This window comes from Marmota flaviventris, chromosome 20, assembly GCF_047511675.1.
Source record: "Marmota flaviventris isolate mMarFla1 chromosome 20, mMarFla1.hap1, whole genome shotgun sequence".
NCBI lineage: Eukaryota > Metazoa > Chordata > Mammalia > Rodentia > Sciuridae > Marmota > Marmota flaviventris.
In genome coordinates this window covers 14,817,463-14,833,210 of record NC_092517.1, presented here as the reverse complement: position 1 = coordinate 14,833,210, position 15,748 = coordinate 14,817,463, and the positions used below count along the sequence as shown (strand labels likewise).

The 15,748-nt window shown below is 38.8% G+C and overlaps 2 protein-coding genes and 1 non-coding gene across 3 annotated transcripts in view; 2 read left to right on the top strand and 1 right to left on the bottom strand.

Annotated features, from left to right (window-relative positions):
* Nucleotides 1–15,748, top strand: part of Cidec (cell death inducing DFFA like effector c) — a 554,473-nt gene that overhangs the window by 399,570 nt on the left and 139,155 nt on the right. The gene's annotated exons all lie outside the window — the stretch shown is intronic.
* Nucleotides 1–15,748, bottom strand: part of Fancd2 (FA complementation group D2) — a 59,067-nt gene that overhangs the window by 5,290 nt on the left and 38,029 nt on the right. Inside the window, exons 29-40 of the mRNA XM_027931924.2 lie at nucleotides 14,939–15,082; nucleotides 13,678–13,794; nucleotides 12,515–12,643; nucleotides 12,284–12,402; nucleotides 8,341–8,451; nucleotides 6,375–6,505; nucleotides 4,948–5,041; nucleotides 3,927–4,049; nucleotides 2,742–2,835; nucleotides 2,081–2,152; nucleotides 1,372–1,410; nucleotides 442–516 (exon numbers count right to left, since the gene is read on the bottom strand). Coding sequence (XP_027787725.1) covers nucleotides 442–516; nucleotides 1,372–1,410; nucleotides 2,081–2,152; nucleotides 2,742–2,835; nucleotides 3,927–4,049; nucleotides 4,948–5,041; nucleotides 6,375–6,505; nucleotides 8,341–8,451; nucleotides 12,284–12,402; nucleotides 12,515–12,643; nucleotides 13,678–13,794; nucleotides 14,939–15,082 — 1,248 coding nt within the window. The remainder of the gene's footprint in view (nucleotides 1–441; nucleotides 517–1,371; nucleotides 1,411–2,080; nucleotides 2,153–2,741; nucleotides 2,836–3,926; nucleotides 4,050–4,947; nucleotides 5,042–6,374; nucleotides 6,506–8,340; nucleotides 8,452–12,283; nucleotides 12,403–12,514; nucleotides 12,644–13,677; nucleotides 13,795–14,938; nucleotides 15,083–15,748) is intronic.
* LOC114089982 (U6 spliceosomal RNA) lies at nucleotides 12,919–13,022 on the top strand. Its single transcript, XR_003582282.2, has one exon. It is a non-coding gene; the product is annotated as a U6 spliceosomal RNA (small nuclear RNA).

Below are 15,748 nucleotides of genomic sequence, written 5' to 3'. Positions count from 1 at the left end.
TAAAACAGCAAAGTATTTTGTGACACAAATAAACTCCATCTTTATTATTCCAAAGAGTAGACCTAGGGAAGCACAAAGTAGCAATCAACTGAATACAAGGTCCTAGGAGTGCAGTAGCACAATGAAATCAAGCTTAAGAGAAAAAGCACCATTAGGGCAGAAGCACAGGAGGGGTCTAAACAGTTCTGCCCAGAATGTGAGCAAGGAGACTGCTCCCACTCCCACCCCCACCCTACCCCATAAGTCACTATGCATATACCCTCCAAGCAACTTGATTTAAAAAAATATATATATTTCTTAGTTTTGGGTGGACACAATATCTTTATTTTTATGTGGTGCTGAGGATCCAACCCAGTGCCTCATGCATGCTAGGCAAGCACTGAGCCACAAACGCAGTCCCCAAGCAACTCTTGAGAGTAACTCTTTGCTCTCTGCTCTTACCCGGTGTTTTCTGAAACTGAAGTCTAGGAGCGGCATACACTGCTTCAGAAATGCTTCCACAAAGAGACGTCCATACTGAAGAAAAGAGACACTGGTGACTTCTTTTACTTGAAAGGCCCCTGCTGAAGCAGCATAGCATCACCAGCCCAAAGGCATTATGTTCCTTTTTTATATGTAAAAAATAGTTGGGAGTAGTCCAAAAGGTTAATTTGGAGAAGGTAGTTTAATATGAAAATTGTCTGTAACAAACTCCAGAATTTGATGAATTACCTATTCCAGACACAGCCAAAGGCCAAAGGCCTAACTCAAGAATGAGAGCAGAGAGCAGCAGCGGGAACTCCCAACTCTTGAGGATAAATGACTCTCAAGAGGAGGAAACTGTGTAGGGATGAGGGAGCCCACACCAATTTCCAATATTACCAGATAGATCAAAGAAATCACCCCTTGTCCCCGACTCCCCCATCTCCCAGTGTATGAGAGTAGAGAGGCCAGAAGATAGAATGGGGCACCAACCCACTTGGAAGGAGACATCAGGAGTGGGAAAGAAGCATTCTCTCTACAATATTCCCATTGGGTTTACTATCAAATCTAGAGCTAATCTGGGAAATCCCCATAGAGAGGAGTCATGAAGACATACAATATATCAGTTTCCACATTCACAAGGCCACCAAAGGCCTTTCCTCTTCCCTCTTTTTTTTTTTCTTCTTCTTTTTTAAACAATGCTGGGGATGGAACCCAGGGTCTTGCACAAGTTAGGCAAGCACTGTACCACTGAGCTAACATATCTATTGCCTTCCCTAAGGCTGTTAGCATAGAATAGATCCTTCAGCCTCTGACATATGCAAGGTATTGGCAACTCATTTTAGCTGAGGCCTCTTTAGAACAACCACAAGAAGAAGAAATATTGAACAGGGCCAGTAAAGCTCTCACCTTCAAACATACATGCAGAACAGGATGACTATCAAATACCTGGAGGTGAAAAGACAAGAAACCAAAGCTAAGGATGGCTCCTTTGAGCATCCCAGCACAGCTCTGGGTACTGCAGAGAATTCTAAAATGAAGACAGCAAGTCAACAGTTTAATTACAAATTAATTTACGGAACAGAGTAACTGCCATAGCTGAAGTTAAAGAAAGGAAGAAATGAGCAAAGAGGGACAAGAGATTGATTCTAACTGGAGATGTTAGAATATGACATAAGAGGGCCAAAACCTTGATCTGATGCTTTAAGAAAAACTTTTTATAAGTGAAGTGAAACAATAAGAGAATGACATCCTAGGCTGAGGGACCAACCTGAACAAAATCTTGGAGAGAAAGCACAGTTTGAAAAATAATGAAGACACTGAGGGTTGGAAAAGGGAGTGAGATTAGAGAGGACCCAGAGCAAGGTGAGAGAAAATGACAGAGATTAAGTATTATTATTGTGTGTGGGAGGCAGGAAGAAAAGGAAAAGGACATTGCCTAGGAGAGAAAGGGGTTAGCACGGATGGGCAGGAGAACAGGCAATAAGACAATGGAAATGTGTGTGTATGGAGGAGATATGTCTCAGGAAGGGTGAGGACAGGAGCAAACAGGATCCATTTTGGAAGCCAGGGCCTCATTTTCCGCAGTTATCTGGATAACTGGAGCCTCCATGCTCACTTTCATCAGGTTGATGAGGATACTAAAGTCTCGAACAGCCATGTTCCAGTAGAGAAGCTTCTCTTCATGAATCTGGAGACAACCAAACAGATGCCTCTGAATCACAGCTCACAGAATCATTCTTATCCTGTACTCCCAACTAATGCACAGTTCTTCAATCACACAGATATTCAGAGGTTAAAGCTAATTACGCTACCAAAGAAATGTGGCAACCAGTGCACCCACAAGATGGTTCTAAGGCCTACATGTTGTGATAACATTGGAGTGCCTGATAGAGTGTCTTTTTAGGAATTTCCAAGTAGGTACAGCTTCTGCAGCAGATCTCAGTGGCTTCTGACTGCCTATGCTAGCCCTTGATCTCAACAATCCAGTTCAGTTCTGGTTAGCCAAGCTGCCAAGATCCACAGCATCTCAAACAGACTAACTTACCTCATGCTAGCAAACAAGTAACAAATTGGACAGTGGCCAGGGAAAATAAAGCCCAATTCTCACCTCCAACTAGAGGGAAAGGAAATTAAAGCAGGAGTCTTTGAAAAATATCCTGTATTTTGGTAACTCAAAGTAAGTAGCTCAGGAGAAACCCTAGGCCCAAGAAATAGCAGGATCAGGAAATTCCAAGAAATCCAGAGTCCATTTCTTGGTGGGGGAGCATCTGACCCACCTGCTGTGAGTCTGCTGCTGTGCCAGCCTGGAGACCTTTCACCGTCTTCTCAAGTTCAGCCATCATCACACGGAAGAAAATGACAAAGGTGTGCCTAAAAGAGGGACAAGTATACATAGTCCTACAGCAATGCACTGCTTAGGAAGAACTTCCCAAGAAGAAGTCAGGAACCACAATAATTCCTCCCCCACCCCTCTGAATGTTCTTTCACTAGGGTCCACTGAAAAGAGAATAGGAAAGTGGAAAGGCTTCAGAAATGGGTCCAAGTAGATGACCTACAAAACAATGGGTCTGAGCTAGCTTCATGGAAGGAGATGATAGAGTGGTATAGAAAGAGTAGTGAAGCAGTAGGGAGAAGACCCAAGTTTAATCCTGCTTCCACATTCATTTTACTGTTTACAAGCTGGAGAGGTTCCCTCTCTTACCCTCACTTTTCTCAACAGTAAAATGGGGGTAATGATACCTACCTGATAGAATTATTAAAAGGCTCAATCAAATGAGATAAAGAATGTTAAAGTGCTTTATAAACCTGAAAGACTATACAAGTATAACTACTGATAGGAGACACAAACTCATTGAGACATACATGATTAGATATGACAATCACCTTCTCAAAGTGGTTAAAATATTAGAACAATAGCCTGAAGCTTATATTATACACATACACACAAACACACACTCACACACATATTTTTTATGATGTTCAGCATCAAACCTGGGCCTCATGCATGGTAGGCACGCACTACCACTAAGCTACCATCCCCAGTCCTAGTTTCAAGTTTAAAGGACAAAAGTATAGATAGGAGAAGTTCATCTCCTTTCAAACTGTAACTTCTGACAATTTATTCCACAATAAGGCCCACTCACATAGTTTGACTGAGAGCCTCTGGAAGGAATGCATAGACTAACTAAAGATGGTACCTACCAAATGTATCAAAATTAGAGGGGTGGGCTGGGGTTGTAGCTCAGTAGTAGAGCACTCACCTCGCATGTGCGAGACCCTGGGTTCAATCCTCAGCACCACATAAAAATAAATAAGTGAAATAAAGGTATTGTGTCCAACTACAACTAAAAAATAAATATTTTTTAAAAAATTAGAGGAGTAAGGTGGTTATTTGGAAACTATATACACTAAACAATGTAAACATATCCGAAAAAGAGAACTGGAGGCAAGAATTCCTTTACCTTGTCAGTGTAGGAAATGTAGAGGAAGAAGCATCTTTTGGAGAGTTGATCAATTCTGGGACACCAATGCCAGCGATCTCCTCTATGGCCTTCAGAACATTGTCTGTGTGCTCCAGGTAGATGCTGCATGGAGAGTTGGAGGAGTATGAACACGTTACTGAACTTCTAAGTAGTTCAGATTTCTTTCTTGAGATGTTACCAAATATCAAGCTTCCCCCAGCCCCAGCAATACTGAGGATTAAACCCAGGGTCTAATGCATGCTAGCAAGAACTTAACCACTGAGCCACATTCCCAGTCCTTTTCGTTTTTTGAGACTGGGTCTAGGTAAGTTGCCCAGTCTTGAACTTGCCTCAGCCTCCCCACAGTTGGCTTACAGGCATACATCACCAAGCCTGGCTGGTATTAAGCTTTAAAACAATTTCAGGAGCTGGAGATATAGCTCAGTTGGTAGAGTGCTTACCTTGCATGCACAAGGACCTGGGTTTGATCCCCAGCACACCATAAAAACAATTTCAGGCTTTTATTTTTATTTTCTTAAGTTAAAGATGGACTCCATACCTTTAGTTTGTTTGCTTATTTTTTCCTGTGGTGCTGAGGATCGAACCCAGTGCCTCATGCGTGCTAGGCAAGCGCTATACCACTGAGCCCCAGCCCTAGCCCCGGGCTTTTATTTTTAATAACAAAGATTCCAGATACTTGTCCAAAGGCAAAGTAAATAAGACCCAATTAGAAACAGACACCTTGGAAGTGATTAATACATCTTGAATATGGTAGACAATAGATGTATTTGGCTGATTAATAAGGTAGGATACAACTGCAAACTCCTCCACTTCCTCTATATTTTAACAATTTTAACTAATAGGAAGGTAGAAGCAGAGGATTTTAAGATCCAGATTCCAAATTCTGTTTAGTTTAAACCTACTTCATTGCTCTCAAGTCTCCCCTAACCAGATGAGAAATCCCATCAGTAGCAAAATGGAAAAGAGGTATTTGGCTTATGGAAGAAACCAAACATCTCACCAAAGCATATCATGCAGCTGCTCATTAAAGATGCTGCTCTTCTCTTTTTCCCCATGTGACCATGCCCGACAGAGGCACTGTCTAGCCAGGGAAGCTGTTAGAAAACAAGACAGAGAGTTCTCATTAGCAGGAAAATGACCTCTTTTTAAAAAATATAAATTTAAAGTTTTTATTTTGACACATAATAATTGTATACATTCATGGGGTATAGTGACATTTCAATGTATGTATATAATGTATAATGATCAGATAACCTCACTTGTCTTCCAGGCTTTTGGGATGATCATTGTTCAAAGGGATTATTATTCTAAATTTACTAAGTTGTTCCTGTCTTATCAAGAAATTTTTAGAAGGCTGCTATGAACATAAACCAATACAGCCACACAAGGATACTGCTGGGCAGTGGGAAAGTCAAACGTGCTCCTGGTGAGCAGGTCAGTGGCCCTTCCCAAAGCACCATTTCACATTTTCATGCTGCTGTTTGTGCTATTAACTAGGATGTATAATCAGTGAGGTGTATTCCAAGAATTATGATATAATACAGTTAAAGAAAAGTCAAGGAAGAGGCTAATACTTCCTCTACACCTGATCCTTATTTCATCTTTTCTCCCTTTTTTTTTAAAGATTTTTTATTCTATTTTGTCATATACAACAGCAGAATGCATTACAATTTATATTATACATATAGAGCACAGTTTTTCATATCTCTGATTGTATACAAAGTATATTCACATCATTCATGATTCCATACATGTACTTAGGGTAATAATGTCCAGCTCATTCTTTTTTATCCCCTTGCTTCCTCCCTTGCCCTCCTTCCCCTTTGCCCTATCTAGAGTTTGTCTAATCTTCCCATGTTTTTCTCCCACTTTATTAACCTCATGGTTTATGTCTTTTTGTCAAATGTGTCAGATAATTTTTAATTTTTTTTTAGTTGAAAATGGACATAATACCTTTATTTATTTTTATGCAGTGCTAAGGATTGAACACAGTACCTCACACATGCTAGGAAAGCGCTCCACCACTGAGCTAAATCTCAGTCCCCAATTATTTTTTCTTTTTTTTTGAAGGATATGATTAAAACTTGAGCCAAACAGAAAATTATCCAGGACTGGGAATGCAGCTCAGTGTGAAGAGTTTGGTTGTGGTCAGCATGTGCTAGGGCCCTGGGTTCCAATCCTCAGTACCAAAAAAAAAAGAAAAAAAAAAAAAAATCCTCTAGACAGTTGACCAATGTCACACTAAGCAATGCCAGCAGAAGTCAGTCAGAGCTCCTTAGGGAAAAAAGGCCTCTTTGGTGTCAAAGAGGGCATATCCAAGACTTTGTGGGGATTTACATGCAAAAATGTACAAGGTTCTGGGAAGCCCCAAATTTAAAGAGTTAGACATTAATTCTATTCTTGAAAAAGAGGAATTGGGCCCATCACCAATTTTTTCTTTCTTTGGAGCAGGAGCTGTAGATTTCTCCAACAGGACCATCAAAAGTCTGATAAGGTAAAGACCACACTGGAAACTAGGAATGCTGGGATGAAAATTCTGCAAGTAATTGAAGCTCTGACTGTAAGGAGACAAGAAACAAAACAACAAAACACAACAGCATCACATGTATTAAAGACACATTAAAATCCACAGGAGTTGCCCAACTTCCCTGTAAGTGAGAGCCAAATCAGAATCCTCATTTTCAGGTGCTTTAGGACCAAGTTTCAAGCATCTTGACAGAAAACTCTGTGTATGTAGAAATTTAGGGTAAAAGAGCACCCCAGGAATGGAATGCTGGCCTCAAAAGGGTCATGTATGTCAAAAATGCAGTTTGTGCAACCCCTGATAAATTAGTTGCCCTTCAAAGACTTATGAAACACTGAAAATCATGTTTAAAATCCAAGTTTGGCAATGTATGGTGGCACACACCTGTAATCCCAGAGGCTCAGGAATCTGAGGCAGGAGGTTTACAAATTCAAAGCCAGAGTAACTTAATGAGACTTTGTCTCTAAATAAAAAATAAAAAGGGCTGGAGATGTGGCTCAATGGTTAAGCATCCCTGGGTTTAATCTCTGGTATCCAAAAAAAAAAAAAAAAAAAAAGAGTGTGTTGTATGTGTATCCAACAGAGACAATGTGGAAGGAAATTATAATACAATGCAGAGAAAGCATAGTTTATTTGTTTTGTTTTCCCCCAGTAGTGGGGATCAAATGCAGGGCCTCACATTTGCTAGGCAAATACTCTACCACTTAGTTACATTCCCAGCACCCCCACCTCCTTAATATTTTTAGCTGTCAATGAATATTTATTATTATTATTTTTAAATGGGGCTGAGAATTGAACCCAGTGCCTCACACATGCTAGGCAAATGTTCCACTACTGAGCTATAACCCCAGTCCCCAAGCCCTTTTTTAAAATTTTATTTTGAGAGTATCTTACTAAGTTGCCTGGCTGAAAACACAGCTTTTAATGAATGCATCATACACAGTCTAGTTTCAATGCAATAAAATAATGGGAGATAGGGAATGAAAATCAGTCTAGAACTGTTAAATTGTTGTTAAAATGATACCAGAGTCAATTCCTGATTGTTTGGTGAGAAAGAGGTCAAATTAAACATTTTCTCTTTCTCTCTGCACACCCCCCCCTTCCTCCCTTTCATTTTTCAGAGCTGGGGATAGAATCCAGGGCCTTAAGCAGAGTAGGCAAATACTCAACCACTAAGCTATACCTCTAAAAGTAGTCAATTTAAAATAAGGTCCTGCCCTACAGGCAGGAAGACAAGTACTGACTGCTGACATAGTGATGGCCTAGGCTATCAAGGAGGAGAGGGAAAGACCAAGTCACTCTGGCTGATGCTGGATAGGAGGCTGACAGCCTGTCCTTTAAATTATATTCTCACCTCCCTCCTCCATAGCCTTGCCCTCAGTCACATATGGTCTTCCTCTAAGGATGGAGAAAGGAGACTGGCCATTAGTGATAACTAGCTGCTATCTACACATCCAACCCTGGTAGGAGACAGAGGAAGTCCTTGGACACTCAAGACTTGAATGTAGATGGTTAATGTTTTCGTGATCATTACCTGAAAAGGCACATTCAAGGGCTGATGTATGCATGAAGATTTAGCATGGTATAACTAATGTTGCACAATTTATCCAAATACGTAAGTGAGAAAGCTCATATGCTGAGGAAAAGTGTTGAAAATATCAATTTCCTTCCCAACTACTGAGAGTCCTAAAATTTTTCAAGGACTTTTTTTTTTTTTTTTTCGGTGCTGGGGATTGAACCCAGGACCTTGTGCATGTGAGGCAAGCACTCCACCAACTGAGCTATATTCCCAGCCCTTTTCAAGGAAATTGACAATCCAGCTCCTGAGAGTCTCTTGGGAAAACACTCTAGGACATGCATCTGACCCACCTGACCAATTCCTCCAATGACTGCTCATGTTCTATTTGCTTCAGTCGGCTAGCAAGGACCTCAAGGGCTGAATACAGTAAATTATGATATCCAAGGTTAAAAAATCCATTCCTAAAGGAAAGGCAAGGTAAGGTGGATTAGCTGGGTTTCAGGAAGATTACCTGGACAGTATTTCAGGATTCTCAGCTCCAGTCTGCATCATCCTCAATTGACAAATCCAATGTCAACTCTAAGAATCAGATTATAAATTGAGGTATACCCAGAATAGTCCATCCTTAAGGACCTAACAGTCCTCTCACAGGCTTGTTCTCTTTTTTCTTTCTTTTTTTTTTGTATTAGGCATGGAACCCAGAGGTAATTGTACCACTGAGCTACATCCCCAGTCTTTTGTTGTTCTTGTTGTTTTTAGTATATTTATTTTGTTTTAATTATTTTTATGTGGTACTGAGGATCAAACTCAATGCCTCACATGTGCAAGGCAAGTGCTCTGCCACTGAGCCACAACCCCAGCCCTTGTTCTTTTAAGGCAGGGTCTGAGTTGGTTAGGGCCTTGATAAATTGCTGAGACTGGCCTCAAACTTGCAATCTCCTGACTCAGCTTTCCAAACCACTGGGATTATAGGCATGCACCACCAAGCCTCATTCAAGGCTTATTATCAAGGGGGCAGGGAACTCTTCTCCTCCCTTACATTTTAGAGGTAAGCCTTAGTCTTTTGTCAAATTGCTAAATTAATGTCCAGTCCCCAGTAGGTGCTCAATAAAGTACTTAACCCTTTCTCTACGTTAATAAATTGTCTTAACAATTTTATCTTGGATTTTCTAATTGTCCCTTTTTCCCCCAAGTCCAGACTATCATTCCAGGCCAGGTCCCTGTCATTACATGCACAGATCATGACAACATCTGCTGTGGTTTTTTTTTTTTTTTTTTTTTTTTTAGTGTTTTTGGGTTGTCAATAGACCTTTATTTATTTATATGTGGTGCTGAGTATCGAACCCAGAACCTCACACATGCTAGGCAAGTGCTCTACCACTGAGCCACAACCCCAGCCCCACCTGCTGATCTTTTTGCATCCTTTTCCACTGTCTTGTACACTGTTACCAAAAAGATTTTCTTAAAATGCTTTCATTATATTATGGCTGTGATCACAGAACTCCAAACTGCTTCCCTGCACTTTTAAATTCTGCAAGACCTTCAAGGCTCAGTACAATGTGACCCCTAGATCTTCTATAGAAACATTCTCCACATCACCAGTGCTATTTGCCCTTCCTTCAACAAATGTACTCTGAGGGCTATGTGTCAGGTTTTCTCCCCACCATTTTGAGGTATAACTGATGAATAATAAATTATATATATTTAAAATGCTGAATTTGATCAGATTTGATTTATAAACTCATGAAACCGCCAGAGTGAAGATACTGAATATACCCATCACTCCCCTAAGATTCCTTACATTCCTTTGTAATCCATTCCTCTTTCAAACCTCCTGCCCAATGCTATTCAACAACTGATAATTTTCCATCATTACAAAATATGCTTTTTCTAGAATTTTATATAAAGGGAATCAAATACTGTGATTCCTTATATTCTTGCTTTTTATTTAGCATATTTATTTATCATGTTGCTGCATGTAGCATTCCCCCATATGTATATATCATGATTTATTTACACATTCACCAATTGATCAACATTTGGGTTATTTCTACTTTGTAACTATTACGAATAATACTACTATAAACATTCATGCATAAGACTTTGTGTGAACATGTGTTTTCATTTTTTGGGGGGTAAATACAATAGGGATAGAACAACTGGGTCATATGGTAGGTATTTGTTTAACTTTTCAAGAAACTTTCAAAACTGTTTTCCAAAGTAAGACCAGCAACAAGTGAGCATATCAGCTGATCCACATTTTCACCAACACATGGCATAAAATCTTTTTTCATTTTGCTATGCTAGTGTGTTGTACTATCTCACTGTGCTTTTCTATGGTGCTGGGGATTGAGCCCAATTCCTCACTAGTAAACACTAGACCAGTGCTCTTCCTCTGAGCTGCACCCCAAGTTGCTTTTAATTTGAATTTCCTTAATAACTAAAAATAACAAACATCCTTTCATTTATCATCTGTCATAAATAAATCTCCTTGATGGTCTATACAAATATGTTGTCAGGCACTACTTTTAAGTATAGAGAATACAAAAATGACTGATATCTGCCTTCATGGAGCTCGAAGTATAGCAGGGAAGACAGCTGAACAAGTAATTATAAAAAATGTGATGTTTTGGGGCTTGAATTGTGGCTCAGTAGAACACTTGCCTAGCATGTGTGAAGTCCTGGGTTTGATTCTCAGCACTACAAACAAAAATAAAGGTCCATTAAGAACTAAAAAACTATTAAAAAAAAAAAAAAAAAAAGAATTGCCATTTTTTGAAAAATGTGATGTTTTATCATAAGAGGATACAAAAGTGGTAGGAGGAACGTGGGACTCGATGGGTATAAAAAAGGTTTACCTAGTCTAAGGGCTAAAGAAAATGCCACTGAAGAAGTGAAGTTAGCTCTCAGGAGATTAGATGTGTCAGAAAAGAGTAAGGATCAAGAAGTGTGGGGATCCTGGCAGAGGATGAGTATGTGTAAAGCCTTTTAGGTGAAAGCCATGTAGGGTGCTGAATTAGTTCGAATTCAATATGACTACAGGCAGAAGAAAAGACAACAGGTGGAGCAGGAGGCGGCAGGAGAAAGCCTGAGAAACTAGGCAAAAGAGTTTGAAAAATCTAACAGCAATCAGAGACCAGAACGAGGACAAGATCAGATTAGGTCTGTGATGGGAAGATCATTGTGACTCGTATGTGAGGAATGGACCCAGGCAGGAGAAACAGTGGCAAAGAAACCAACTGTGAGACTAATCTAGTATAAGTGGGAGATGATGGGAGTCTAGCAGCAGTGGAGAGAGGACAGATGGTTATCTAAATGTTATCCAGAGATGAAGTCAACAGAATTTGGAGATCACATGTGGGAGAGAGAAAGGTTAGAAAGTAGAAGAAGGGACAAAAAATAACTCCTAATTTGGAGCTCAGACAACTAGTGGTACCATTGACAGAGCCAGAGAAAGCTGGAGGAACAGTGATGACACATTCTGCTTGGGATGTGATGAGTCTGAGGTTTTACTGACACATCTTAAGGGGGTGTTGAGTAGGCAGTTGAATATAAATGCCTAGAGCTCAGAGGATAAAATTTGGCATAACTTTAAGCTTCAGTAAGACTACCCAGAAAACCTGTATAGAAAAGAGAGAGGGGACAGGACCTAGCTCTGAGGAATCAAATTTATGGGACAGACATCCTTTTTTTCTATGTTCACCCATGCTGTGCCTTTCAATTCTTTTGTTAACCTCCCCAAAGGCCACCTACCCTTTAAAGGCCTGATTACCTGCTTCCATGGTGTCCAAAAATATCCTAGCTCACACTGTGTTCAGTTCTTTACCACAAAATCTGTGATTTATTTACAACTTTTTGAGAAACAATTTTTTTAAAGAATTTCTTTTTTGGTTGTAGATGGATCCAATACTTTTATTTTGTTAGTTTATTTTTTTAATGTGGTATAGAAAATCGAACCCAGAGCCTCCCACGTGCTAGGTGAGCACTCTACCACAATTTTTTAAGTAACAATCTTCCAAGTTATTATAGAACATTTGTGACAGGAAACAAAAGAAATAATATGGCCAGATTTGTCATCATTAGCTAATCAGCAAGTCATTCAATTTGTCAAATAGGTTAATGATAATGGCCCCATAAGACCCAGAGGATGCAAGAGCAAATGAAAAAGACTAAATCACCATTGTTACCTAAAGTTTGGGGCCTATCCATTTATATCCCAGCGCCTAATCATCAAGTATAATTAAGTACTTATTCATTCATTTCTGTCTATAATCATACTTCCCATACACTCACCAAGCAAAAAGCCCATGAAAAATCTGCAGTAGCCTCTGATAACAGGAAGCCATTATGTGGTGTTCTTGAGCCTTCACTCCTGGTCCATCAACTTCACCATGATCCTCGGCAACTAAGCTCTAAAAAGAAAAACGAATTGTCCTAATTTCCCTTCAATTTTTCTTTGAAAAGGAAATCTCCAGTTCACTGGGTGATTTTTAAGTCTCTATAAGGATAAGATAGTCTTCTGACCTGGAAATAGTTGTGAATATTCTCCAGATGGTTACACATCGGGGTCAGCAGTTGAACAACACAATGAACAACTTCTGGGGTAGACTTCAGATGGAGATGTGAGAATCCAATATTCCGGTTTCCTTTATTCTACAATAAATTCAGAGTTATAAGGGAAGAAACTGTTAGACATCTTTTCTGAATCTACGTGTTCCTCATGGAGTTTAGTCAAACTTATGTCATTAAGTAGGACTGGGTGGGAGAAATGAGTTATTTGTCTAAGACTATATTCAGCAAAGGGATAAAAATCTTGCTCCATTTCTGAATGACTGAGATTAACCTTTCTAGAGTAAGAATAGTGTGATCAAGAAGTACAGACCCATCATAACTAAAGACATAAAACTCACACAAAAGTAGAAATCACTGAGCTCACTTGGGCAGTACATATACTAAAACTGGAACAATACAGAGATTAGCATGGCCCCTGCACAAGGATAACACACAAATTTGTGAAGTGTTCTATTAAAAAAATCATTTAGGTAGACAGAAATTTAGAACAAATAGTACAAAGAATCAAGTAACTATCTGTATCAATGTTTAAGTGCTGATACCCAAGATCTTCACATTGTACTGTTTGCACCATCAATTGCTTCCCCCAGCAGGTCCACATTTGTACCTTATGTACACACCTGAGGTTCTGGCCTCTCTAGGCAGCTGATTACGCTAAGGCTTAGTTTAGGAGGCTGTTAAAACTAAAACCTAAGGGCTGGAGGTGTAGTTCAGTGGTAGAGCCCTTGCCTGGTCATTTGTGAGTCCCCAGGTTCAGCCACTGGCACCACAAACCAAAACAAAAAAACCCAAAACCTGTGCATAGATGAGAATTCAGGAATGTTCAGGGAATTTAGAAATAAATGTCTTATTATGAGTATCTTTTGTGTTTTCTGGGTTTCCATTTCTTTTCCTTTTTTTTTTTTTTTTGCAGTGCTATCAGACCTGGTGCCTCATGTGTGCTAGGCTAGTCCCAGAATCCTTCAATTCAAGGTGAATATGATCTGGCAATAGGGCTGCCACCATCTTACCCAGTGACCCAAACACAATGCAAAAAAAAGTGATAATTATTCACCACTACAAGCTTTGTTTCCAAATCCACTGAACCCAGGTTCTAAACTTGTACTTACACTAACCTTGAGAAAGGGGTTTCTCTTAGTAAAGGATGGTGTCAGCATATTATCTAACTTGTGAGACAGATCTTCCAGCAAGAAAAGTAACTCAGGAGGCCCAAGCTGTACAACTTCTGTAGCCTGTGACATAGAAGAAAGATGGAATAATTCCAGATATGTCCTAGTCATTTTATTTTTGATACATTTCATAAACATTCCTCCCAACAGGTGAAGAATTGAATTTCTAATAAAAAAAAAGAAAAAAATTTCCCTATCTCGTATAAAGAATGGCTGTTGTGTTCTATCAACTTATCAAAAAGTCAAGCATTTCCAAAATAAAACAAATTCTCAAGTTATTAAAGTAGGAATTTGAGACACAGTATACATTAGAAGTCATAATTTTTCTCTAGAAATAAATTCCTTTGTGTATTTTTCCACCTGTGTAACCAAGATGTATCTCTTAAATATACTATGATAAAAATATGACTTAACTCAAGGCAACTGCACCTAATATACTTCTTTTCCTAATATTTTACTATTATAAACTATAGGTGGAAAGTATATTACATTGCCATAGGTGAAAAGGGTGAAATAGTCTCACTTTCAACTATTCACTTAACACACATTTATGGAGAATCTCCATGGGGAAACTAATGTAGCAAGAAATGGAAAAAAAAAAAAATACAAATCATATTCTGAAGGTGCCTATATTCTTACAAGTATCAGGTAAAAAAAAAAATCTGTTATTATAAAAACCATTCTCTTATCAGAGTTTTGTACACACTTAGTTCAGACCATTAATATATTATAGGCCACCAATAGAACAGGTACTGCTAGTTATCTCTACTTTCTCTATTAGATTATAACCTATCTGAAAGCATGCATCATGCTAAAAGTACTAGTTTACTCCCACTATCTACATTAGTGGACATTCAACATCCTAAAAAAGTAAACACAGCTTTGACCTCTATAAACCAGAACAGTGCTCCTCTACAAAAGTAAACTAAGTAGTTTATTACCCTAAAGTCAAGAATAACATCAGCACAATATTTTATAGTCTATAACACCATAGAAGATGAGCACAAATACACATTGTTATTCTCACATACAAAGGCATTTGAAGTCATCATTCTTTTTCCTTTTTTTCAGTGGTGGGAATTGAACTCAGGGCCTTGCCCACAGCCCTCTAAAAATTTCAATGTCACAGTGTTCTTTTTGAAATAAAAATAGAGCTAGGAATTTTGTGAAAGATGATTAATTTCTAAGATCCCAGTATGTCACTTACTTCTGTGTTCATTTCAGTATCTAAGATGAATTTGGTCACAAGTCCACAATGCAGAATAGAGAAGACCTCAATGTCCACCTCTCGAAAAAATGCACTGTAATTCTGTAGTGACACTGATGTTTTTCCTTCCTTCCCTGTGAGCTCCTGGGAAGAAAGTATCAGCAACCAAGAGAATAAAAAAAAGGTCTTCTGTATTAATCTAACTTTTTTTTTTTTTTTTTGGCAGTACTGGGGAACCATAGATACTATCTACCAACACACTACACATTCCTAGCCCCGTATCAATCTAATTTTTAAAGAAGATTCCAAAGTGCAAATACACATTAATTTTATGCAAAAATTTACATTTCCATTACATCATCACCTTCTTTTCACAAAAATCCCTAAATATTCTAAGGCAGAGCACTTAATTTCATGTGGAAATATAAGTCAACATCAAGACTCTTGGTTGGCTTCTGCTTAGGGATAATATTAAGCAGATCATGACATTATAATTTGGTAAAGAAAAATATGAGCTTAGGGCAATATGATCTGGCTTCAACTCCTAGCTCAAGCACTTACTGTGTGACCTTGGGCAGGTTACTCATCCTCCTTGGGTCTTAGTTGCCTCATGTATTAAATATAGACATTAATACCAACCATAGAAAAATTATTGGAATCATACATAATAAATTACATTAAAAAGTGGTAACTGAAAAACAGAAATAATTGGGTTCCACATGGTTCAGGCAATTTCACAAATACATGAAAACCATTCCATGAATAGTACAAAGTTCTGGTACTAATCAATTACCAGAAACTGTCTAAAGC